This window comes from Callithrix jacchus, chromosome 13, assembly GCF_049354715.1.
Source record: "Callithrix jacchus isolate 240 chromosome 13, calJac240_pri, whole genome shotgun sequence".
NCBI lineage: Eukaryota > Metazoa > Chordata > Mammalia > Primates > Cebidae > Callithrix > Callithrix jacchus.
This window is the reverse complement of record NC_133514.1, coordinates 22,837,545-22,863,789: the sequence shown is the minus strand read 5'-3', so window position 1 is coordinate 22,863,789 and position 26,245 is coordinate 22,837,545. Positions and strand designations below refer to the sequence as shown.

Below are 26,245 nucleotides of genomic sequence, written 5' to 3'. Positions count from 1 at the left end.
CCAGCACAAGGTTCATTCCAGCCTTCCCCCACTTGCTTATCTGTACTTCTTCAACAGTGAGAAACCTGGCTCTCATGATCATGAGAAATATATTTGTTCAACCCTAGTGAACCATATAAAAGAGTTCCAAAATTGCTAGCCTATACCCATGTGAGAAACGAATTTATCTACTAGAGGACAGTGTTTGCGTATATTCTTTTGTCTTACACTGTTTTCCAAAGTTATGGAAAGCTCTTAGTTTTCTCATTCTCATCTCAATGGTCAGGTGGAAAACACATTCCTTTGTTAGAGTCTGAATTCTACTTTGTGTTTATCGTATCCTGGCTGTTTTTCTTAAAAAATAAGCATTTTTAAAAATGCATTTCTTGTGATGTTCAGATTTAAGGATTTAGATAATGCATAGAGTCATGTACCCAATACAGTGCCAAACGGAGCAGTCTTATCACCCCCCAAATTCCCTCACACTAGTTTTTGGTCAACTCCTCTTTCTCATCAATTCCTGGCAACTGTCTTCCATTCCTATAGTTAGTTCTGCCTTTTCCAGAATGGCATATAAAATGGTTTTTTTCATTTGGCAAAATACATTTAAGATTCATCCATATTGTAATGTGAATCAATAGTCTGTTCCCTACTATTGTAGAGTACCATTTCATTTTATGGTCATGCCAGTTTGTTTATCTATTCATCTACTGAAAGATATCAAGTTGTTTCTAGTTTCCGTATTTTAGTTTTACAATGAACAACTATTTGTAGCTACAACAAATAGCATAATGAAAATATAAAAAATGATAGGTCTTTTCACAGAGCAGAATCAATCTGGAAGAAATATTTCTATTCTTCAAATCAATTATTCTATTATCACCAAAGATTCAGTATTGGGCTGGGCGCAATGGCTCACACCTTTAATCCCAGCACTTTGAGAGGTTGAGGCGGGTGGTTCATGAGGTCAGGAGTTCAAGACCAGCCTGGCCAAGACAGTGAAACCCCATCTCTTCCAAAAATACAAAAATTAGCTGGTCGTAATCTCAGCTCATTGGGAGGCTGTGGCAGAGAACTGTTTGAACCCGGGAGGTGGAGGTTGCAGTGAGCTGACATCGTGCCACTGCACTCCAACCTGGGTGACAGAGTGAGACTCCATCTCAAAAAAAAAAGATTCGGTACTGTTATAGGCCACAGGTAACGTCGTACTCCATAGCCAAACGTGGGATGCCTTTTTTTTAAGATCAAGAACAAGACAAAGATGACCACTCTCACCACTTTTGTTCAACATAGTTGTGCAAGTTCTAGACAAAGAAATTAGGCAAGGAAAAAAAGAAAGTAAAACCGTTTCTGATGCTGACATAATCTTATATATAGAAAATTGTAAAAAGTACCCCTCCCCGACAACTGTTAGAACTGCTAAAGTCAGTAAACTTTTAGATTATAAAATCAACACACACAACTAGTAGCATTTTTATATACCAGTAAAAAAAATTAAGAAAATTCCATTTACAAAAGCTTAAGAAAAAACAACAAACAGGAGTAAATTTAAGCAAGGATGTGAAGATTTGTACCCTAAAACCCATAGAACATTGAAAAAAGAAATTCAAAAAGACACAAATAAATAAAAAAAAATATCCTATGTTCATGAACTGCAAGAATTAATATTATTAAAATATACCTACTAACCAAATTCTAACGTCATTTTTTTACAGGGATAGAAAAAATATTAGGAAAATTTCTAGGAAACCGGAAAAGACTCCAAATAGCCAAAGCAATCTTGAGCAAAAAAAAACAAAGCTGGAGCATCATTTCTTGACTTCAAAATATAAAGCTATTCTAATCAAAACAGCATGATACTCGTATAAAAACAGAAAGCCCAGAAAAAAATCCAAGTAGCTAAGGTCAATGGGATTTTAGGGAAAGGTGCCAAAAACATACAATGTAAGAAGTACAGCATCAGGTACCACGGCATCTACCACTGCCTTCTGAGGTTTGTGCCAGTATGAGATCCAAACTATGCCACCACGCCCTCTTGGATCCCTGCTTCAGGCAAAACAGAGACCAGTCACGTGGGCCACCCACCGACAGGTCAGAATATTGTAATCAAGTTCCACTCTCTTCCCTGCATCCCAAGGGAGGAAATAAGTAATTGGGCTGCTTCCTTAGGATGATGCTATACCATGCTGTGAAGAAAGCTGGGTAAGGGAAAGTAAAATTGCTTTGAAATTTCCTACTGTTTTGAATGTGGCTTTTTGTTGATTGTGAGTTTGTCTGGTTGCTGTAGATCTTTGATTGTCAGAGCACATTTGAAGTTATTTCAGCCAGTCTTACTTGTTTATTGAGTTTCCCTGAGAAAACAAGGGCCCAGAGTGTCCTAGTCTACCACTGTGCCCATTTCCCTTTCATTGCTCTAATCTTAGTGTTACCAGTTTAATTCAGTCCCCACAAGAGAAATTAAAGTACTAACTCCCAGTACTTATGAATATGACCTTGTTTGGAAATAAGATGATCAAGTTACAATGAGGTCATTAGAGTGGGCCCTAATCCAATATTACTGATGTCCTTATTAAAGGGAGAAACCTGGATACAAAGACACACACATATGCAAGAAAGACAGTGAAGCTATCGCAAGCAAGGGGAGAGGCAAGAAGGAGACTCCCCCTCATAGCCTTCAGTAGGCACCAACCCTATTTTCACCTTGATTTCGGTGATCAACAACCATGAGACAATAAATCTGTTTCTTAAGCCAATTTGTGGCATTTTGTTATGGAAGCCATAGGAAACGAATATACTTAGATGCCACCTCACCACAGCTTCAGATTAATTTTATCACTTTTGCAGATGAGAATGTGCCCTAGAGAAGAAAAACTGGGACAACCATGTCTGAGTACTTGTTCTTCCATAAACTTCACTGTGATCCTGAATAAGCTGCAGCATCTCTCTAGGTGTCAGCTTCTCACATGCAAAATTCCAAGTTTGCTCTAATGCAGTAAATACAAGCCATGCAAATCCTGTCCAGGGAGTGGGAGCCCAGGAGGAATAGAAAGGTCTCTGGAATCCCCATTCACTTAAAAAAAAAAAAAAAAAAAACAGCTCTTGGAAGCAGACTGTGGTCCTGAATGCATTCTAGTTCTAGAATTCCATGATTGTAGAACTCTGTTGATAAAGACAAACACATAACCACAAGAAAGATCAGGAGATCCTGTATGTCTCCATAGCATTGACCCTAAATGGAAACCGATGCTGTTAAGTTTAGGCTAAATGCTGTACAAAAGCCTCCCCTTTCTGATATAGAGCAGGTATCACAAGTTTACCATGCAAACCCTCCACAATAACAAAACTGCACACCTTGTTAAGTGATAAGGTTTGGCTGCATCCCACCCTAATCTCATCTTGAACTGTAGTTCCATAATCCCCATGTGTCATTGGAGTGGCTGGTGAGAGGTAATTGAATGGTGGCAGTTTTCCCCATGCTATTCTTGTGATAGTAAGTTCTCATGAGATCTGACGGTTTTATAAGGCACTTCCCCTTCACTCAGCTCTCATTCTTCTCCTTCCTGCTACCAGGCGAAGAAGGACATATTAGTTTCCCCTTCCGCCATAATTCTCAGTTTCCTGAGGCCTTACCACCCATGCAGAATTGTGAGTCAATTAAACCTCTTTCCTTTACAACTACCCAGTCTTTGGCAGTTCTTTAGAGCAGTATGAGAATGAACTTATACATTAAGACTAGAGGGAATACGGCAGAAGATACCCCTGTTCTTTCCTCTCCATGTAGGAAGCAGAACTAATTAGCCATACTGACCCACTCTTGAGTGTCTCCAAAGGGGAACTCTACACTTGCCCCCACGACTTCTCTAGCATCAGGCAACACACTCTATCCCTTTTGCCTTACTGTGTGGCAAACCCAGTGGGGTAGAGCTCACCTCTGTTCCTTTAGTTTTGATTTCACAGCCTGTAGTAGGATTAGGCTGGTAGGATCAGCGGGCTTGGTGGTCACTGAAGTCCCAATCATATTCTCCAATATAATGTTCTGAGGGTACTTTGCACTTTGCATTACAGAGCTGAGGCTTGACTTCATTTCACTCAGCACTTTGCTCTGCATAAAACTCCTCTAGCCAGAACATTACAGAAGGGAAGTGGGTATAAATCAGGTACCAAACTTCACCTTGAACTGGAAATCATTACCATGATCACTGTAACTGAGTTTTCTGACCTCACAGGAGGTGATGGGAAGGAGCTCTAGTTGCCAGGCAGTGTGTGCTAGGTAGTGCTGACATCATGATGATTAACACCCCTCGAGTAGTTCATCATCCAGGATGGGAAACAAAATATTGGGTAATATATTTTTTATAAAATACTGTATGTCTCCACAGAGTTGTGTACAAAGTAGTACAAGGTCAGAAAACAGGGAAGAGTTCATATCAAATATGCTAAATTATAAATGCAAGAAATCCTTGTTGGGTAGTAGAAATGGGGCAATGACCATGGTGGTTGTTACAAAACTGTGCAAAGTTACATACAATGGTATACCATAAAATTATGGCATAAAAATCACACCTCAATAAAGGAGTTTAAAAAATTAAGGTGATGGTTGAATGCAGGGGCGGAACACTAAGTTGGCTCTCACCTCAGTACTGTGATCAGATGATTGTAGGAAAATAAAGTGAAGAATGAACTTATCAAAAAAATGTGCTGAGTTATCATGGGGTTTCTATTATACCATATCACATTATACCACGAGGAAAGATGAGTTAAAAATGGATCTTTGTCACTTACCAAAAATAAAAAAAAGCATGCAGCTAAATTTTAAAATTCTGCTGAAAATAAGAATTACATTATATTCTCTAAAAATACCTTATTTTGACACAGGAATCCTAAGTGTAAAAAAGAGACTCTGCTTTTATTAAAAATGTTAGGCTTCATCACTAGCCTTTTAATACCAAGAAAAATGCTGCCAGATATGAGAAAGATGTAGGCTAGTAACTTGGCTTTCTAAATAAAGGATCTGACCATATGTACAATGATTGTAGTATTCTTTCCAAACTAAGGGAAACTCAACCAATGGTTAAAAAAAAGTTTCTGAAAATACACTGGGGTCGAGCCAGATGTTAAGTATTTCCACAAGATCTTTTAATGGGCAACTGAAAATAACTTTCTTCAGTATTATTGATCTGGCTAAATTTTTCTCACCTTTAAAAATACATATATATGTATATTTTATAATGTACAAGTATATATATGCTCAATGAAACCCAAACAACTATTGTCTAAAGTGTTCTTTGAATACATATGAAAAATCATTTAGAAACTATATTTATTGTATTTCATCTTGTATCATTCTTCACCAAACATCAAACACTTAGCAACTGATATAGAAGATACAAAATTCTCTATCCTTAGCATACGAAGAAAAATGCTTTCTTTATATCCCAGCTTCCATAATTCTTTGCTCCTCAGTGATTCTAAAAATGCTTTAGGACAAGTAGGCTACTAACATAATCACATTCCATCTGCTCACCAACCTGTCTGCTCTGAATATTCTGAAGTTGAAGATAATGTGAAACAAAGATAACAATATTTGTAAAGTACATCACTCTTACCATATTTAGGAATATTAAAACTGTTTTCACAATAAAATCCTTAAAATTTCTAAGTATCCATCTCAATCTCATCATTAAGAGGGATGCCACTTAGACATGAAGCAAACAATATATTATCATTTTTTTTAAAATTTGCCCTTTCAAAGCTAAGAACTGGGTGGCAAGTCTTTCCAGTTTCCTACATACCTGAGTTCAGCATCCTTGAGACTGCTGAGAAAACAAGTACTTAAATGTTAAGTGTGAGCTCAGATTAAATGTTAACTATGAGATATGATTCAGGTTCTGGAATTACATTTCACAGAGCTATATGAGAGAGCTGTCCGAGTCCATTTTGTGTTGCTAAAACAGAATTCCACTGGCTGGAATTTACAATGAACAGAGACTTATTTCTTACAGTTCTGGAGACTTGGAAGTCTAGAGTCGAGGGTCCTGAATCTGATGAGGGACTCCCTTTCTGTATCATCCCATTTCAGAAGGTGCAAGGGCAAGAAAGTGTGAGAGAGCAAAAGGACTACAAACCCGCCTTTATAAGAAACCCACTCCTGCAATAACAACATTAATGCATGCATAGCCCTCATGACCCAAGCACCTCTTATGAAGCCTTGCCTAACTGTTGGGAGACACATTCAAACCATAGCATTCTGCCTCTGGCCTCGAGATCACATTCATTTCATCCCAGAAGCCCCAGTCTTAACTCCTTCTAGCACCAACTTGGAAGTCCGAAGTCCAAACTGTCACCTAAATCACATATAGGTCAATTCGAGGCATGATTCATCCTGAGGCAAATTCCCCACCAGCTGTGGGTCTGTGAAATCAAACAATTTATCTACTTCAAATACTATGGAGAGACACACATAGATGTTCCCATTCTAAAAGGGAGAAACAGGCAAGAAGAAAGAAGTAATGAATCCCAGCTCTAAAACCAAATAGGAAAAACAACATTAAGACTTAACGCTGGAGAATAATTTCCTTTTATGTCCCAAATCCTGGAAACACTAAAATTGGAGTTGGGCCCCCAAGGCCTCAGGCAGCCCCAACCCTATGGTTTTGTTGGGCTCAGACCACCCAGCAGCTCTCATGGAATATCCCATGCATCTTTTGAAATCTAGGTAAAGAACACCATTCCTCTACATCTCTGACATTTTGTGTGCCTGCAGAATTGGCACCACATGGATGCTGCTAAGGCTTCTGGCTTGTATTTCCTGGAACAGTGGGCTGAGCTGTACTTAGGCTTCCTCACACCATGGCTGGGTGGTCAAATAATGCTGTGCCAGAATGTGGGGAGGAGAGAACTGAGGTGGCTCTAGTGGAGAGCAACCTGGGCCCATTCCCTGAAACCATTCTCCTCTCCTAGACTGCTGAGACTGTGATGGGATGGGCAGCCTCAAAGATTTCTGAAATGTATTTGGGGGTCATTCTCCCATTGTCCTGACCTCTTGTATCCATATTAATATACTTTGCAAGTGGCTGCTTGGCCAAAACTGTGGCTTGCTTTCCTAAACATGGTTTATCATTCTTTGTAAGGCCAGGCTGAACATTTTCAAAATCTTTGTTCTGCTTCTCCTTTATTATTCTATCTTTAAGTCATTCCTCTCATATCTTACTGTATGTGGTTAAAGTAGCCACTTAGTTCCATCAATATTTTGCTTTGAAATTTATCACACTAGATATCTTAGCTTCTTGCTCATAAATTCTGTCTTCCATAAAGCCCTTGGGCAAGAATACAATTCAGCCAAGTTCTCTGTGACTTTATAACAAGGACTGCCTTTACTCTAGTTTCAAATACCTTGTTCTTTATTTCTACCTGAGACCTTTTCAAAATGGACTTTACTGTCCATGTTTCTACCAACAGTGTAATCATGATTACTTAAGTAATGCCTAAGGAGTTTCAAATGGTCCTTAAATTTCTTGTCTTCTCCTGAGCCCTCACCAATTCACCTGCAATGCTCCATTTGCAACAATCTAGGCTTTTTCTAGCATTCACTTCACAACTGTTCTAGACTCTATGCATTATCCAATTCCAAGGCCCCTTCTACATTTTCAGCTTATTGTTATAGCAACAGCCCTAGTTCTTGGTACCAATTTTCTGTCATAGTTTGTTTTGTGTTGCTATAATAGAATTCCACAAACTATGTAATTTAAAATGAACAGAGATTGATTTCTTACAGTTTTGGAGGCTGAAAGTTTAAAGTCAAGCAAGCAGCCTGCATCTGGTTAAGGCCTTCTTGCTGGGGTCTTCTTTGAGCCGCCCACTTGCTCTCTTGTGCTTTGTTGCCCTTCTCCTGATGGTCCTTAAATTCCAGATGGTCCTTAAATATCTTGTCTTCTCCTGAGACCTCATCGAACTGCTTGTGCTCCATTTGCAGCAATGTCAGCTTTTTCTAGCATTCTGGGTAATTTATAAATTACCCAGTCTCAGGTATTTAAACATTATCCAGAAAGTGCAAGAGAACAAGTTGGGGATCACGCTTGCTTTTATAACAAAACCACTCTCATGATAACTAACCTATTCCCATGATAACATTAATCCACTCATTAGGGCAGAGCCCTTATTCTTTATGACCTAACTGTCTCTATTAGGCACTACCTCCTAACACTGTTGCATAGGGAATTAAGTTTCCAGCACATGAACTCCGGGGACACACTGAAACCATGGCAAGAGTCTTCCCTAATTTAAAGGAAAATCTTTTTCCTTTAAATACCAAAATTTAGAAGAATGATCCATGTTCAACATTATTTTTAGCTAACAATTTTTTAATTAAAAGTACTTTATTGTAGAATACTTAAACAATCAATAACTAACAAAATTTTAAGTGATCTCAATTTTTTAGTTCAATATTTCCTTCAAAGTTAATGGTCAATTTTTCATAACTATGGCATTTCTGTTTCTTTTCTTAGAGTCAATGTGTCTTCACTGAATATAAATAGAACAATCAAACCAATAATATCCTTTACATAACCACTATATATAGATTTAACCTTAGTTATTCTTCATATAGATTGTCTTCTAAGTTTGTTATGCCAGTATTAACATTAGCATTATTATTTTACCAAGAGTTAAGCATAATGCAGCATCTGCCATATTAGGAATATGAGTACAGTGAAACAGATAGGAATGACAATGACAACATCAAATCTCATTCTAGTATTTCAATGAGGTACAATGAGTATCTAGCAAAGACATGCAATTGTATGAGCACCTCAAATGGAGAACTGGGTTTTATTCCTTCTTTTTGTTTCTCCCAACAATAAATTAATGCATTATTTTCTTCTTTTTTGGTCAAATATCTCATGCAAATAATTTCATTAACTTTTCCATGATGAGTCTCTAGCTATGACCCTAAATACCAACCCCCCACCTCTCTCTGCACACCCTCAAATGAAATTTTTGGTTATATATTTAAAATATCTGTTGTATATATACCATCATCCAGCTTATTGTTTTACCAAGAATACAGCATAATGTAGTATCTGCCATATAAGAATGTGAGTATAGCCCAACAGATAGCGATGACTCTGGGAATGTTATTCTAGTATTTCAAGAGGTACAACAGCAACTTCTCCTTGCCTTAGTTTTCTTGTTAGTAATGATTGCCAACCTACAGATGGCTATTTAGAAGTTTAAAATAAAAATTACTTTTATTTTAAAGGTCCCTCATAAATGTCTTCATTCCAAATAACTTGTTTGAGCAAGAAAGTTTTCCTTCATGTATCTATACTGCTGTTAAGAAACACTATTCTCCCAGCACTTCGGGAGGCTGAGGCAGGTGGATCATGAGGTCAAGAGATCGAGACCATCCTGGTCAACATGGTGAAACCCCGTCTCTACTAAAAATACAAAAAATTAGCTGGGCATGGTGGTGCGTGCCTGTAATCTCAGCTACTCAGGAGGCTGAGGCAGGAGAATTGCCTGACCCCAGGAGGTGGGGGTTGTGGTGAGCCGAGATCGTGCCATTGCAGTCCAGCCTGGGTAACAAGAGCGAAACTGCGTCTCAAAAAAAAAAAAAACAAAAAACCACTGTTCTGATTAACAATTTTATATATCTAGATTCACTAGGGATTAAGGACATATACTTATTTAACATAGTAACTCATTGCAAGAAAGGAAATTACAAGTTATCTTCTTTTAAGGAAATTGAATAATTTTATGTCAGGGCAGAAAATACTTTAAAATTAGGAAGTAGTCTTCATTAGGATGTAAGTTCAATTCTGAAAAGTACACACAAGGAATTTCAACTTTTCTTCATGGCTAATTCTAATGTTGGCAAATAAACAAAATGAAGAATTACAACAGAAAAAGATGAAAAACTTAAATGAAAGGCAACATATTTTATTAAATCTATCACTCTAAACTAATAGAAAAACTCTTGGGTGAAAGTAAAACTATTTGTCCTTATGAGATTACCATCTCCCATAGAGAAACAAGGAAGATTACATTTTAATTAATATGTATTATTACCTAAAATGAAATTAGAATCAATGCTGAGTTAAGTAAAATATAAAAAGGGAATCAAATAATGAAAGTAAAAGGGCTCTAGAAGGACTCTTTTCTTGGAAAAAGAGTTTTCTTGAGAGTTCACAAAGCAAAGAGACTTTATAAGTAGTTACCAATTTCAGACTTAGGCCCTTGGATTGAATGAAGAATTAAGGTGCCCACAAAAAAGAACAGGTAATAGTAATCCCATTGCCTCTATCATCCCCCAAGAGTACACACAGAGATGTACGTGCAGACAGTCACACATTCATAGGCAGTGTTAAACATAACGACAAAGAAGTGGGAGGAAATCTTTGGAAAGTTTTCTCTACTTCCTAATTTCAGCAAATCAGCCAACAAAGAGGCAGCACTGACTTCCTGAAAAGACCAGTCATGATTTAAATTCACAACAAGGAAATGATAAGCCAAACTACGAACTGTTGGTATTTAAAACCACATTTTATCATAACACGTGACTAGAAGGACAGAAATTTACAAATGTGCTACCGCCCTAACCACCTAACCAGAACAATTTAATATGTGAGGGCAAACAGGAAATAGTTTAACAAATATGGCAAATGCTTTAAAATGTTCTTATTATAAAATAAGTTGTAGGGCAATATGAACCTGCAGCAAAGAGTATGCCACGATGCAAAGTTGTAAAATGCTTATCCAGAGTTAAAAAGAACAAACGTGCTAAATGACAAGTAAGGCTGATGCTGCAGTAACTAAAACACTAAGGGAATATGAGTATAGGGGAACCCAGCAGTTCATTATTTAAAACTGTTTCTTTTTAAAATTTTTGCTGACCTTTTCAAAATGAGGGAATACATGAATATATATTTTTTAAACTAGGATCGGGGAGTGATATGGTTTGGATCTGTGTCCTGGCTCAGATCTCGTGTCAAATTGTAATCCCCAATGTTGGGGAGGTGGGACCTGGTGGGAGGTGACTGGATCATAAGGGCATTACCATCTTTGGTGCTATTCTCATGATAGTGAGTGAATGAGTTATCATGAGATTTGGCTGTTTAAAAGTGTGGAACACCTGCCCTCTCTCTCTTCCTCTTGCTCTGGCTATGTGAAGTGCCAGCTCCACCTTTGTCTTCTGCCATGATTTCAAGTTTCCTGAGGCCTCCCTAGAAGCTAAGCAGATGCCAGCACTACGCTTCCTGTATAGCCTGCAGAACCATTACCCAATTAAACCTCTTTTTAAATAAATTACCCAGTCTCAGGTATTCCTTTATGACAGTGCCAGAATAAACGAATTCAGAAAAATTAGTACAAAGAAGTAGAGCACTGCTATAACAATACCTGAAAATGTGGAAGCAACTTTGGGAACCGGGTAATGCGCAGAGGTTGGAAGAGTGTGAATGGCCCAGAAGATGACAGGAAGATGAGGGAAAGTTTGAAACTTCCTAGAGATTTGTTAAATTGTTGTGACCAAAATGCTGAGAGTGATATGAACAATGAAGTCCAGGCTGAGGAGGTATCAGATGGAAATGAGGAACTTACTGGGAACTAAAGCAAAGGCTGCTTTTGTTATGTGTTAGCAAAGACCCTGGAGGCACTGTGTCCCTGCCCTAGGGACCTGTGGAACTTTGAATTTGAGAGTGATGATTTAGGATATTTGGCAGAAGAAATTGCTAAGCAGCACAGCATTCAAGAAGTTATATGGCTGCTTCTAACAACCTATGTTCATAGGTACAAGCAAATAAATGACATAAAACTGAACTTATCTAAAAGTTTGGAAAATTTGTAGCCTGGTCATGTGAAAATTTCCACCAGGCTGAAGAAATTTGCATAACTAAAAGGCAGGCAAGTGCTCATGGCAAGGAAATGGAAAACCCCTCAAAGGCATTTCAGAGACCTTCCCAGCAGCCCCTCCCATCACAGGCCCAAAGGCCTAGGAGAGAAGAATGGTTTCACGGGCCAGTCCCAGGACAGTTTCATTGCCCTACACTACTCCCTGCATCCTAATCACTCTAGCTACAGCTGTGGATAAAAGGGCTAAGATACAGCACAAGCCACCACTCCAGAGGGTGTAAGCCATAAGCCTTGGTGGCTTCCACAGGGTGTTAAACCTGTGGGTATGCAGAGCGCAAGAGTTAAGGCTTGGGAGCCTCTGCCTAGATTTCAGAGAACTTATGGAAAAGCCTGGATGTCCAGACAGACACCTGTTGTGGGGTAGAAATCTCATGGAGAACCATTACTAGGGCAGTGCAGAAGGGAAATGCAGGGTTGGAGCCCCCACAAAGAGTCCCCACTGGGTCACTGCTTAGTGGAGCTATGAGAAGAGGGCCACTGTCCTCCAAATCCCAGAACGGTAGAGCACCCAGAAGTTTGCACCCTGTACCTGGAAAAGCCATAGGCACTCAACACCAGCCCATGAGAGCAACTGCAGGGGCTGCTCTGGAAAAGCCACAGGGGCAGAGCTGCCCAAGGCCATGGGAACCCAGTCCTCATACCACTGTGCTCTGAATTTAACAAACGGAGTCAAAGCAAATTATTATAGTGTTAAGATTTAATGACTTCCCTGCTGGGGTCCTGGACTTGCACAGGGCCTGTAGTCCCTTTCTTTTGACTGCTTTCTTCCTCTTGGAATGGGAATATTTAGCCAATGTTCATACTCCCATTGTATCCTGGAAGTAAAGAATTTGTTTTTAATTTTACAGACTCATAGGCACAAGGAACTAGCCTTGTCTCAGGTAAGACTCCGAGTTAATGCTGGAGTGAGTTAAGACTTTGAGGGACTGTTGGGAAGGCATGATGGTACTTTGCAATGTGAGAAGGACATGAGATTTGGGAGGGAGAGGGATGGAATAATATGGTTTGGATCTCTGTTCCCACACAAATATAATGTTGAACTGTAATCCCCACTGTTGAAGGTGGGATGTGGCGGTAGGTGATTAGATCATGGGGGCAGATTTTCCCCTTTGGTGCTGTTCTCATGGTAGTGAGTAAGTTATTGTGAGATCTGGTTGTTTGAAAGTGTGTTGCAACCCCACCCCACCCAGCTCTGGCCATGTGAAGTGCTGACTCCTCCTTTGGCTTCCGCCATGATTGAAAGTTTCCTGAGGCTTCTCCAGAAGCCACGCAGATGCTAGCATCATACTTCCTGCATAGCCTGCAGTCTGTAAGCCAATTAAACCTCTTTTCTTTATAAATTACCCAGTCTTAGGTATTGCTTTATAGCAGTGTGAGAACAGACTAAAACAGGGAGATTTCTTACAATTTGTAAACATTGTTGTCCAAAGTTTTCTTTATAAATTACCCAGTCTTAGGTATCGCTTTATAGCAGTGTGAGAACAGACTAAAACAGGGAGATTTCTTACAATTTGTAAACATTGTTGTCCAAAGTAGTAATAAACATGAAAGTCAAAAGGATGGAAGAGAAGAACATTATGTTTCCTAATGGACAATACCGAACTTTAAAAATTTTCCTATCTGTGTTAATTGTTATATTTTCTGAAGATCCTAATGCAGCTACATTTTAAACAATTCCAGCATAAGATATAAACTCCCATATCCACCTCAATTAACCTCATCCTATGCCATCCCAACTGGAAAGAGTAATTACTCATTTTGTTTATCACTTAGACTAGAAATTTTCTGAAGCCAAGAAAAATGCTTTAGTGCCTTGTATACTTTGTTCTCCGCAAATTATCAGCAGGCTGCATGGTGCAAATGGTTCAACAAATGGATGCTTCATGAAAAATAAACAATTGAGCAAGGGAACTGGGGAAGACAAATGGTCACAGTCCTGTATAAGGTAGCTGAGACCTTCCACAAGTCAATTTGACTAGCTGTACTCTTCATTACAATTTTTGTATTTTCATCTTTGTACAGTCCTCCCACTCCCCTCAATCTCATGATATATTCTCATTAGGCAAAGATCTGTGTCTTATTCATATTTGTATCTAGGGCACAGTACGGGGCCAGGCACAGAAGCAGCTGCTTAGAGATTATGGAATAGATGAATGAATAAATGATCATTGCTACTTACTTACTTAAAGAACAAACTCTAGTAATTCTACATGCATTTAATAAGACTAGCAAATTGATATAAAATTCTCTTAATGTGCACTGTATCAAAGTTTGGCATAGAAATATTCAGTCTCAATCCCTGCTCTTCAAAGACTTCATAAGACTCTGTGGCTGCAGAGATGCCAGGCAGCATGGTGCTGCCATAGAAAGCCATAACAGCTGGGGAAAATCCTGGCCTTTCCACTATACTGGACTTTGGACCTATTGATGAACACTTCTTGATTTAATTTTCCTCACATACAAAGTAAGAACATTGGACTAGATAAGTACCTTTCCAAAAAAATTTTAAGAACATATACCTTAAAAATATTAAATAGAACCCTAAACATATATTCAAAAAAGACAAAAGTAGAACTATTTTGATCAGTTGAACTAGACATAATGCTTATGGGATGCTGAACTGAGTCCCAATTGATATTCCTCTTTCTCCTCACTCACACCCCCAGGCAAGGCCCCAAGACATTTCCCTGTAATCTAAGGTTACATTGAACCCAGTCAGAAAACCAATGACATAAAAACCGGTAAGGTTTATAACAGTTATAAACATTCAATAAATCTATTGTGATTTCCTATAAGGTTCTAACATCTACTTCAAGATGCCTCCTGCGCAAGTCCTGTATGCATTATCCTACAAATTTTGCAGCATCACCATCTTTCCTGTAACTGTTTTCTAAACTACACACTTTGTAGGCTTATCTTTTAAGAAATGTGGTTCCTTGCATTACCATTAACATTCTTTCTATAGCCTTTTATGGAGTCTTCATTATATATAAACACTATGATTAGCAAAGGAAGAGAAAGAGGGACGAATCCAGACATGTATCATTTCCTAAAAGGGCTTACAATCTAATGGTACATTACTACGAACAACCACAATGGGGTGTAAAAACTGCTGGTGCTAATAGATAAAGTAAAATGGAAGCTTAAGGCTGAGATCATACTTCTGGTTTGGCAAGATCAGGAAAGAATTCAAAAAAACAGATGGAATAGGAGCTGGGGTGTAAAGATGGTAGGCTTTGAACATAAAAAGATTATGGGACACACGTTGCTAGCAGAGGTGACTTCATGAACACTGGCAAAAAGGGAGGCAGGCATGGGACTAGCATGAAATAGTGGCTACGTGTAGACAAGAATGGAGAACAAAACCAGTTATTGGCAGAATGTGAAGGGCCTAGTTAAAGCTTTACAGCACAGGGAGTATCATAGAGGTTCAACTTCAGGAAAGACTAGAGACGGTAGCCCTTGCTAAGGAGGCAAACGGTGCCTGGAAAAAAAAAAGGGCAGGAGTGAAGAGGAAAGATGCTGTTTGGAGCCATTTTTGCAGGGGTTGGAAGTGGTGACGTGGGAGGGTGTCAAAGATGATGTAAAGGCTAAAATCCAGGTAAGCCGGAAATGCTGGTGTCATTAATAGAAATGGAGCACATATGATAAAATCTGGAGACAGACGATGAGTGCTTAGCGCCAGCAGAAACATCCTGCAGGAAAATGCAAACATTGAATTGAAACTTGGGAAAGAGGTCAGCCATATATATATATATATATATATGAAGAATTTTTACAGAAATGGAAGAAGAAGTTTTAAGAAAGAGTGAATTTAGATTGCTGAGGAGGAAACTACATAGGAAGAAGACAATTATAACTGTGGATCTAACACTGACGGATAATAACCAAGAAAATGGGTCAGAGAAAGTGTAGTTAGAGAGGTATGGGAGAACTGGAGAACACAGTGTTATAAATAATTATATCCATGTACATATGCATTTGTCAAGGAAAAACCTTTTTTTTTTTGTTTTTTTTTTTTTTTTGAGACCAAGTCTCATTCTGTCACCCAGGCTAGAGTGCAGTGGCGTGATCTCGGCTGACTGCAACCTCCATTTCCTGGGTTCAAGCAATTCTTTTGCCTCAGCCTCCTGAGTAGCTGGGATTACAAGCTTGTGCCAGCATGCCCAGCTAATTTTTGTCAGAGATGGGTTTCACCATGTTGGCCAGGCAGGTCTTGACCTTCTGACCTCAAGTGATCCACCTGCCTCGGCCTCTCAAAGTGTTGGGATTACAGGTATAACCTACCATGCCCAGCCAGTTAGTTCCTCTTCTAAAGGATCAGATACATTAATATATGTCAGTGTTCTGTGAAGTGTGTTCTAAAAAACCCCCACCAGTTTTAGTAGATGTTAAAAGGCACTTTATGATTAAAATAAGACTCAGTGATTTAATAAGTTGGGGTACTGGCCCTTTATCTCCTACAGAAATTCAAGATGTACATCAGATTTTTAAATCCAAATTTTTCCTGCAGGAATCCAAGATGTACATTGAACAGGCTGGTAACAGAGAAATCTGTTTAATTTTGTTTGAGCTAGCATTTATTCCAAGACTTAGTTGACCCATAAGCCCTTTGTTTTATATCTGCTTGATAGTGCAGTACTTCTTCCACAGGAAGAAACATTGGTATATAGTAAAAATAAGAAATTCATAGAATATTAGAACTCGAAAAAGTACTTGTGGTCATTTCATCCAATTCCTTCATTTTATATGTGAAGACAGAAAGTTAATTATATGATAACCTCTATAGTGTCTTCTCCTAATTCTTGATAAAGTATAAAAATGTAGTGTGTATATATATATATATATATATATATATATGCATACATATATGCATATATATATATATACATACATACGAACAAGAGAGACAAAGAAAGAAACAACAACAAGAAAAAGAAAATTGGGGCTTTAAAAGCTACAGCATCAAGTGTCAACTGAAGAGCAACTTGCTTTACTATCTATGTTCAGTGTTTTCGAACATTTCACAATGTCACCCTGAAGGTTACATGAGACCCAATAACTGTTCACTCTTGCAAAAGAAAAAACTGAGGGCTAGAGGTTAACTTGGTCAGTGAACCAGTTACTATATGAAAAAGCTGTAATTCACACCAAAATTTATTGGACTCTGAAATACAGGCTTCTGAACAAGATGCTCTGCTAATTTCTCTCTTCTTCTGTGGAGAAGAAAAGAGGAAAAGAAGAAAAGAAGAAGAAGAAGGAAGAAGAAGAAGAAGAAGAGGAAGAAAGAAGAAAGAAGAAAAGAAGAAAAGAAGAAAGAAGAAGAAGAAAGAAGAAGAAAGAAGAAAGAAGAAGAAGAAGAAAGAAGAAGAAGAAGAAAGAAGAAAGAAGAAGAAAAGAAGAAGAAGAAAGAAGAAGAAAGAAAAAGAAGAAGAAGAAGAAAGAAGAAGAAAGAAAAAGAAGAAGAAGAAGAAGAAGAAGAAGAAGAAGAAGAGGAGGAGGAAGAAGAAGAAGAAGAGGAGGAAAAGGAGGAAGAAGAAGCCGCTGCCGCCGCCGCTGCCAGTTGCTGGGTAAACTCCCACCCTCCGCTCTTGGATAACACACAAGATAGAGCTTTCTTCCATCAAACTCTGACTACCCATAAATGAATAAATAAAACCTGCTGTAATAAATTCAAAAAAACTTAGATTTACAAAACAGGTCCTCAAGAGTATATGCATTTGTTTTGTAAAATAATTTCATAAAAGAATCTTCAGTGTATTCTCTCTCCTAGAATGAATATAATGATGTTGTTTTTAGTTATTTTCTCTAGACTGTATGTTCTGAAAATGTCAGGATGTCCTTTCTGCATTTCAGCAAGATTCTGACTATATCATTGACAATTTTTTTCTATAAAACTCACTTTTGTTCATGAGAAATAAGCCCAAACAAGAATAATCACATTCAATAGTAGACCATGAATTCTTAATAATCAGTTTTCCTTGAAATTACATGCTGTCTTTAAATGAGTCTCATCATGCATATAAATACAAACACATAAGCTATCTTATATAAATATATATATATATATACACACACACAGATATATATGCAAATATTAAAGTCTTAACCTTTGACTCCCTAACTTGAAATGGTACCATATGGGACTCTACAGTGAGTGGAAGCAATACCAATGGTGCTGATATTTTAAAAACTAATTCCCGCACATTATACATAATACATAGTCAACTACTAACCCACGTCCCCCCAACATGCTGCTGATAGAACAAGATTTATCTCCCCAGTTATGATTCTGCAAACCTGAGTTTATTGCAGAATGCTATGTTAGGTCATGTGGTAAAATAACACTTATGAATACGTAGTAAAAACCAAAAGTAAAATCCATGAAGTTTTAATTACAAAAAAAAACCAACACATTTTGACCTAAATTCCTAGTAATGTGACTAAAAATTTCATATTCTTCCATAATATTTTAATTAAAAAAATTAAAATTCTGAACTGTTATATTGATTAGCAAAATTTTAACAAGAGTGGTATTATTCTACATAGACTTAGATGTAACTTATCTTTAATATATTTCCCAAAGTATGTACCTTGAAACCTTACATTCTACTGTCAAAGAGAGTCACGAAATAGTACATGTTCTGTTCCTCTCTTGGGGACTGATAACACATACTGGCATTGGTTAGGCTCCTAGAAGTTCTGCCGTTAAAAATAAAATTAGCTTTATTCAATCCCTCATCTTCCTAGCTTGTTCTATTCACAGAAGCTTTCTTTGTTGCTGTTGTTTTGTGCTTAAGATTTATTAATGACCTAGTATGATTAGTATCACAGGAAACAGACCTGGAAAACCATGATCTATGATAATAGGAAGGAAAGAATTAAAGTAAGTAGATGATACCAAAAACTTTGGTATTAATTTTTGGAAAACAAGTTATTCATCAGCAGATTTTTCTTTTAGAATGTTTTTTTAAAAGAGAAAGAGATAATTAATTACCTACAGGTATAGCAACCATTTTAAAAGCAGAGTAGGAACATAATGAGAACCCAAAACCCACAAGATACTCTGGGTTTATCTGTAAGAAAGTATCGGGTTTACCTGTACAAAACCAAAGTACGTCCTACTTGTATCTGGGTTTACTTGTATAAAACCCAAGTAGGTAAGACATGTGGTGTAAAATGCCAATTTGCAATGCATATTTAACCATTCTCTAGGATCACTTCTAAGGCATAAAGAAAGACAGTAGGAAAAAAGTGAGTAGTTCATTATTAAAAGGCTGACGTCCAGCATACTTACACTGCCCATTCGAGCTTCTCATTCTTGATTGAGTTGTACAGAGCCTGTAAAGAGAGAAAACCAGATCAAATTATTTTTTCCATTCTGTTCCACTTTTTGAATTCAGTAAATGACCAAGCAATTCCTTTGTAACAGGATGGGCAGGAAGCCCCTCTTGTCAGTCATCTTGGCTTTAGAAAGGTGAGGAATACATGGGGAGGCAAATGAACGTTGGGTAAACAGCATTTCATGAAACAAAGAGACTTTCACAAAGTAAAACAGTCTGTTATCAATAAGGCACAGTACTGTACTGCATTTCACCACAGTAAAATATTACAGTGTGATTACAATTAGACTGTGCATGCTATTTCTCATACTGAAAATATGGTCTTGTAGTTTCACTCAGTTGGACAATGGAGTACTCTTACCTTTTTCTTTTTTTGTTTTTGAAACAGAGTCTCACTCTCTCACACAGGCTGGAGTGCAATGGTGTAATCTTGGCTCACTGCAACCTCTGCCTCCTGGGTTCAAGTGATTGTCTTGCCTCAGCCTCCCAAGTAGCTGGGATTACAGGCATGCACCACCACACCTGGCTAATTTTTGTATTTTTAGTAGAGACAGGGTTTCACCACATTGGCGAGGCTGGTCTTGAACTCCTGACCTCAGGTGATCTGCCCACCTCAGCCTCCTAAAGTGCTGGGATTACAGGTGTGAGCCACCACGCCTGGCCATATTTCCCCCCACCTTTTTTTTTTTTTTTTTATTAATAGGAGAAATATAATTGTTTTCATGGCATGGATACATGGATACGTGGTAGGGGGACTAAAGCCAGAATGGAAAAGCATCTTAGAATAGTTTTAGAGTTTCTATACTACTGACTTAAGTAGTTTTTATTATAACTGTAATACTCTAATTCTGCCTTACAGTCAAGTATTACATTGAGGTGTGTGTATGGTCATGGTAGACTGGATAGAAAGCTTCCTTAGACCTTTGGTAACAATAATGTTACAGTTAAGTCAGCACAAGACTGCCTCCCTGATTCTCTCAGCTCTAGCATTAACAAAGGCCCTTGTAGTCAGCTTGTTCCACTATACCAACTACCAAGAAACATTTTTTTAAGAGACAGGATCTTGCTACATTGCCCAGGCTGCAGTGGAGTGACTATTCACAGTTATGATGATAGCGCACAACAGCCTCAAACTCCAGGGTCCAAGTGATCCTCCTGCCTCAGCATCCTCAACAGCCGGAACTACAGGCACATGCCACAGTGTCTGGCTTTACTTTTAAATTTTAAATAAAATGTTACAGGGAACATACAAATACATTTCTAAGATATAAAACCACAACAGCAAAATGTATTGAACAAAAGAATAACTGTATGCTAACAACATTATGATGAGTTGGAACGTTTTTCCTCAAAGAACGACTTGAATCAATTAGAACTTGAAGGCTTAGCAAATACCTCACTTACTCATTTACTCTGAGATAGGAAAAAGGTGGATCACATGTCATCCAACCTCTTATCTTTCAAACAAGAAAAGGCAGGTTCAGAACGATGTCCAAGCAGCACAGCAGAGCAAGAGAACTGCCTTGTATTTCTATCCTTTGCCCCCTTACGTTGGCTCATCCAAGTGTTTACATGTGTGTAAGCAAACACCACACACCAACAGTGATTTCACTTTCAGCAAAATACTTCCAAATTCAGTACACATTTATTTAAGTTGCAGATTTGATATTATTTACGATTCAATACAAGTATTCTTAGCCACTATCTTGACAAACTTTATGGAAGTCCTCCACTGTGGCTGTAATAGTCAATTAAATGATTGAAGAATTACAGTAGCTAATAAAAACCAAGTCACATTTTGTGTTTTTCAGGACACGATATGTATTCTCAAACACAAAAATGATAGAACATACAATTAAAATAAGGAGTACACTGAGGCACAAAGACCATGCTATAAATTGGATATTCGTTTTGAAGAAGTCAAGTGTACTGAAGAGCTACAATCTATAATATAGTTAATGTCTCATGAGGCTGAACACCTATGGAAGCACAAAAAGTTGAAATCTAACTCAAGTCTCAGTAGGGCTTTTGCTGGATAAAATGCCTTTTAGATGAATTATATTACTTGCATGAACCATTTTGAACCCATAAGTAACAGTGGGCCAAGAAACTACAAATGAAAAGAGACAGATCATTAAAGGTTCTTTAGATGCTACTATCATACTCAATATTACTCAGAGTAATTCTTGTGGTGAACATTTTTTAAAAATCTGTTCATAAAGATAGACAGTTTAAATGACATCTACACATCTAAAATTTTCTAATACATTCATTTCTGTTCTAGTACATTTTTTTCAAATACTTTTGCCCTCAAGAATATTTTGCTTAAAGAGAAGTGAAATTCTAAATTTAAAAATTCTTGCTATTCAATCGGCCAGATATCTAATGAAGATAATCTATTATAAAGCATCTTGCCGAATTCCACAGACTCTCAGTATTGTAGGTCAAGTCCTCTCTCTGTGTAAATAATGTAGAATAGATTTGTTATTATATCATGCCAAATCCAAACAGTGGATGTCATCCCTCTTCTTTTCAATAGCAAAATTGCAAAGGAATCTTCCTGATTCTTTGTAATGCTTTATCATGATCCATTACTTTTCTTAATAAAAGGAAGACACTTTACAAATGCATCCTTACATATACTCTCAACACAACTTTCCATCTTTTTATCTACTCGGCCTAGTTAAGAATTGAATTCCCTGGATTCTTCTTTATCTCTAGCCTAACAGAGATAAAGAAGAATTCCTTTCTCATGCAGCCTAGACACCATGGTCTCTCACTTCAACCAGTCTAGTTAATATCTTCAACTTCTTTGTTCAGCTGTTGTACATGAAAATATTAATAGATACTATGTAATTCTTTTTTTTTCTTTTTGAGAAAGAGTCTTGCTTGGTCTCCCAGGCTGGAGTACAGTGGTGTAGTCATAGCTCACTGCAGCCCCAAAATCCTGGGCTCAAGGGATCCTCCTGTCCTAGACTTGTAAGTAGCTGTGGTTACACCTATATAACTCTTGATCAATTCTACTCTGATTTCTCTACATGAAAATTCTTAAGATTAGTGAAGATTTCCTTTACTTTCAAATGTCAAATACCTAAACACTACCTTAAAGGTAAGGAGACCTAATAGTTAATGTAGTCAGATCATTAAAAAAATAAGGATGTAATAGCCTCAGGGATCCAGGAACTTCATTCTTTCCTCTCAGTTCTCCTCTTTCTACCCCAACCATCTCCAGTCCCTGTTTCTCCGCTACACAAGAAACTCATCCAAAACAAGCAACACCTTTTCCCAGCTTGTCTCCAACAACAACAACAGCAACAACAACAACAACAACAACAACAACAGCAGCAGCAGCAGCAGCAGTAGCAGCAAACTAGCTCTTTCTCCCAGCTCCAGTAGGAAAAGTCCCAGGAGAGTCCCTATCCTTCCCATGGACAGATCTGTGTGGCTAGGAGATGCAGTGCTATGACTGGGCCCACTTCTGAAGCCAAGGGGACTAGGGGTTTGGGGGAAGGTGGGTATTAATGAGGGGTAGCACTGACCTAGCCACTGGTATAATCTTCGCAGCTTCCTCAATTAGTATGTGACTACTTCAGCACTACTAGAGAAAATTAAACAATAGAACAAATTAATGCCAATGAATATTCATCAACTCAAACTTCAGCAGGGTCTTCATTCATGAGCCTCTTCTCACCATCTCCTCTAAAATGCATCTGCACTAGCACCTGTTTCTCCTTTCTGATGATAAGGGGAGAACCAACAAAACAGGATTTCAGAGCTTAAATAAGAGATCACGAAACAAAGGTTTCCTTATATAGATGAGGGAAGGAAATCTCATGTTAACTAACTGTTCTGTATGTCCCATAGCTGTTTTTCACAAACACTGACTCAAGTAAATACACTTCATGTTTACATCAACTACTATATTCTCTCTTCCTAAGACCAAACCTTATAGCATCTTATATGCCTGGCCTAAGTCAGAGCCCATTTGAAAAGGCAGTAAGACTTGTGCCTCTCTTAGAATATATTCAAATAATCTGGTAATGTTCTATTCTTAAAAGATGAGCTTTAAAGAGCCACCGTTGCTAGGACACATGCTTGAAGTGCCTTTGTCAGTGAGGATGACGGGCTGGCTGCACTGATCCTATAATCTTGGTCCATTTAGGACCAAAGGCATTTGTTAAGAGAATGGCTAAAACTGGAGGCGTAGTACATGGATCAGAAAAATAACTTATCTCCGGCTATGTGAGGGGTTATCTGGCCTAGCCTCAAGAGGGCAGGGCTTATAGGGAAACACTGCTATGGACTGGTAGTTAGAAATAAGTGGGGAAAGTTACCACATGGGCCTTAATGTGCCAGGGAAGCCCATATGAATACATACAGTGAAGCAATAACACACTATGGAAGGCTGAAGAGTGGCTCCCCAAAGATGTCCAGGTCCCAATCTCTAGAACTTGTGAATGTTACCTTATATGGCAAAAACTTTAAAGATGTGATTAAGTTAAAGAACTTGAGATGGGGAACGTACGTGGGTGGGCTCTAAATGCAATCACAAGTGTCTTTATAGAAGAAGGCAGAAGGAGATTTAAGAAGAGAAGGCGACATGAAGAGGAATATGGAAATCAGAGTTACAGACATAAGTCAAAGAAAGCTGGCAACCACCAGAGAGGCGAGGAAGAGATTTTTCCCCTGGACCCTCCAGAAGGTATACAGCCCTGCTGATATCCTGATTCAGCCTTCTGGCCTCCACAATTGTGAGAATAAATTTCTGTTTTTTAAGACACCAAGTTTGTGGTAATTTGTTATAGCAGCCCGAGGAAACCAATATGCCGGGGTACAAGAGAAAGACAGATACCTGAACAAAGAATGATGATAAACCCATAGGCTGATTTCAGGAAATATTTCCAGGGCCAGTCCCTACCTAAAATAGTCTTTTACCACAGTGGTCTTATCTAAAGATGTAACAGTGCACAGGAAAATCAGCTGAAGAATTTTTAAAAACATTGATTGTCATGGCCTGTCCTAGATCTACCAAATCAGCTCCTTGGATCAGGAAACTGCATGAATATTTCTAAATGCTCCACACGTAACTCTGATTGGAAGCCTTAGTTAAAAAAAAAAAAAAAAAAATCACTGCTTTGCCAGCTTACCAATCTTTTATCTAACTGCAATTTTTGTAACTTAACCCAGGAGCCAGATAATAATCATACGTACCTTTCTTGACACTGGCCAGGGCAGAATGACTCTTTGAATTTGAACATAATTGTTTTTAAGAATGAGAAAGCAAAGGAAACTGCTTAAATTAAAGAAGTAAACGTATTCTGGTCTAAATTTACTTGTAAGTCTTTGTTCCACACTTTTGGTTGCTTCTCAGAGACGATAAAATGCAATTTTATTCAAGGCTTTAGCGCTGTCATTGCCAGCCCACACAGGGCTCTCTGAAGCTTCTCTATATTACCATGCATTGTGTAACCATGAGTCTCTTTATCCAACATATTTTGCACAGTTGATGGAGTTCATGTATTTCAGTTCAATCATCTCTAAACTCCAATTAATTTTTTTTCTCTGTGGTCCCTGAATCATTATGAGATGTATGGAGGACATCATAGCTTCCTCTTTCAGTGAAACTGACAGTGACCACAGTGAAACTGACAGTGACCGCAGAGGAGTTTGACTCAGAAAGAATTACGACACCATCCAAACCATGACTCCCTCTTTCAAATGCTATGCTGGCTCTCATGCAGATACTCAGATCAAGCAGACTGTTAAGTATAGAATAAAATATGCACCACTTTGGCAGTGTTATCAGAGAAAGAGCATGTTTGAAAAAAAAAACATTGGTTAAAAATTAATGATAAAACCAGTTATTAGATGAACATCAAAATGGTTAGAAAAACTCAAAATACTTTGCAATGGTCTTCAACTGGTTTTTTTTTTGAGACGGAGTTTCTCTCTTGTTACCCAGGTTGGAGTGCAATGGCGCGATCTCGGCTCACTGCAACCTCTGCCTCCTGGGTTCAGGCAATTCTCCTGCCTCAGCCTCCTGAGTAGCTGGGATTACAGGCACGTGCCACCATGCCCAGCTAATTTTTTGTATCTTTAGTAGAGACGGGGTTTCACCACGTTGACCAGGATGGTCTTGATATCTTGACCTTCGTGATCCACCCGCCTTGGCCTCCCAAAGTGCTGGGATTACCGGCGTGAGCCACCGCACCCGGCCGTCTTCAACTGTTATTATCTTCTCTATGCCTTAAAATAATATTGAAAAACTGCACTATCTCTCACTCTAGGAAGCTTCTCCAAAACCAGTATTTGGAATTGACTCTTTGTTTGTCCCATCCCCACCTGTGGAGGTCTTTACACCTTGCAATGTACCAAATAAGGATATAGGTGAGGGCTGTCCTTTTTTTTTTTTAAAGTGGCAGAGGGCAATTGTTTGGCAGAGGGCAACTGTTAAGCAGAGGTGTGAAAGGAGAAATAGCCTGAAGCCTTGATCACAAGAGAATTCACAGGTAGATCCATTTTAGAGAGAAGTACATACAGAAGAGGAGTTTCTAGAGATTGATAAGCTACCTGTGTTCTCCCACACCTGCTGGACAGTTTTCATATACCCAACTTCAAACAGCACCATATTAGAGAGTGTATATTCATAAGCAACTTTGCCAACATCTATCTTTTTCAATTCTTATTTAGGGTGACAGAACATGCTTGAATTTGGTTTATTTTTTCATTTCTATGATCAGATGTAGTTTTGGAATCTGGTCAATACGTAAACAGAGCTGAAATCTGTATCTTGGACAATTAATCTTGTGTTGTGATGTACCAGTCACAATCGTAAAACCATCTAACCATGAACAGATGTCCCAGCAAAAATTCATATCAACACTAGAAAATTAATTTTAAAGTCTTTATCTTATTGAAAGAGAATCTGAAGTACAATTAATATGTATAATTCATCATCTAATCAACATTTGTAAGCACATTCTAGAGGCTAGGGAGGCATTATACTAGGTATAGAT

At 38.2% G+C, this 26,245-nt stretch overlaps 1 protein-coding gene across 17 annotated transcripts in view; it reads right to left on the bottom strand.

Annotated features, from left to right (window-relative positions):
- Nucleotides 1-26,245, bottom strand: part of PSD3 (pleckstrin and Sec7 domain containing 3) — a 553,221-nt gene that overhangs the window by 100,341 nt on the left and 426,635 nt on the right. For all 17 annotated transcript variants that reach the window (XM_017963724.4, XM_078347353.1, XM_035270118.3 and 14 more), the window contains one exon: nt 19,184-19,227. In XM_017963724.4, the coding sequence (XP_017819213.3) occupies nt 19,184-19,227 (44 nt within the window). The remainder of the gene's footprint in view (nt 1-19,183; nt 19,228-26,245) is intronic.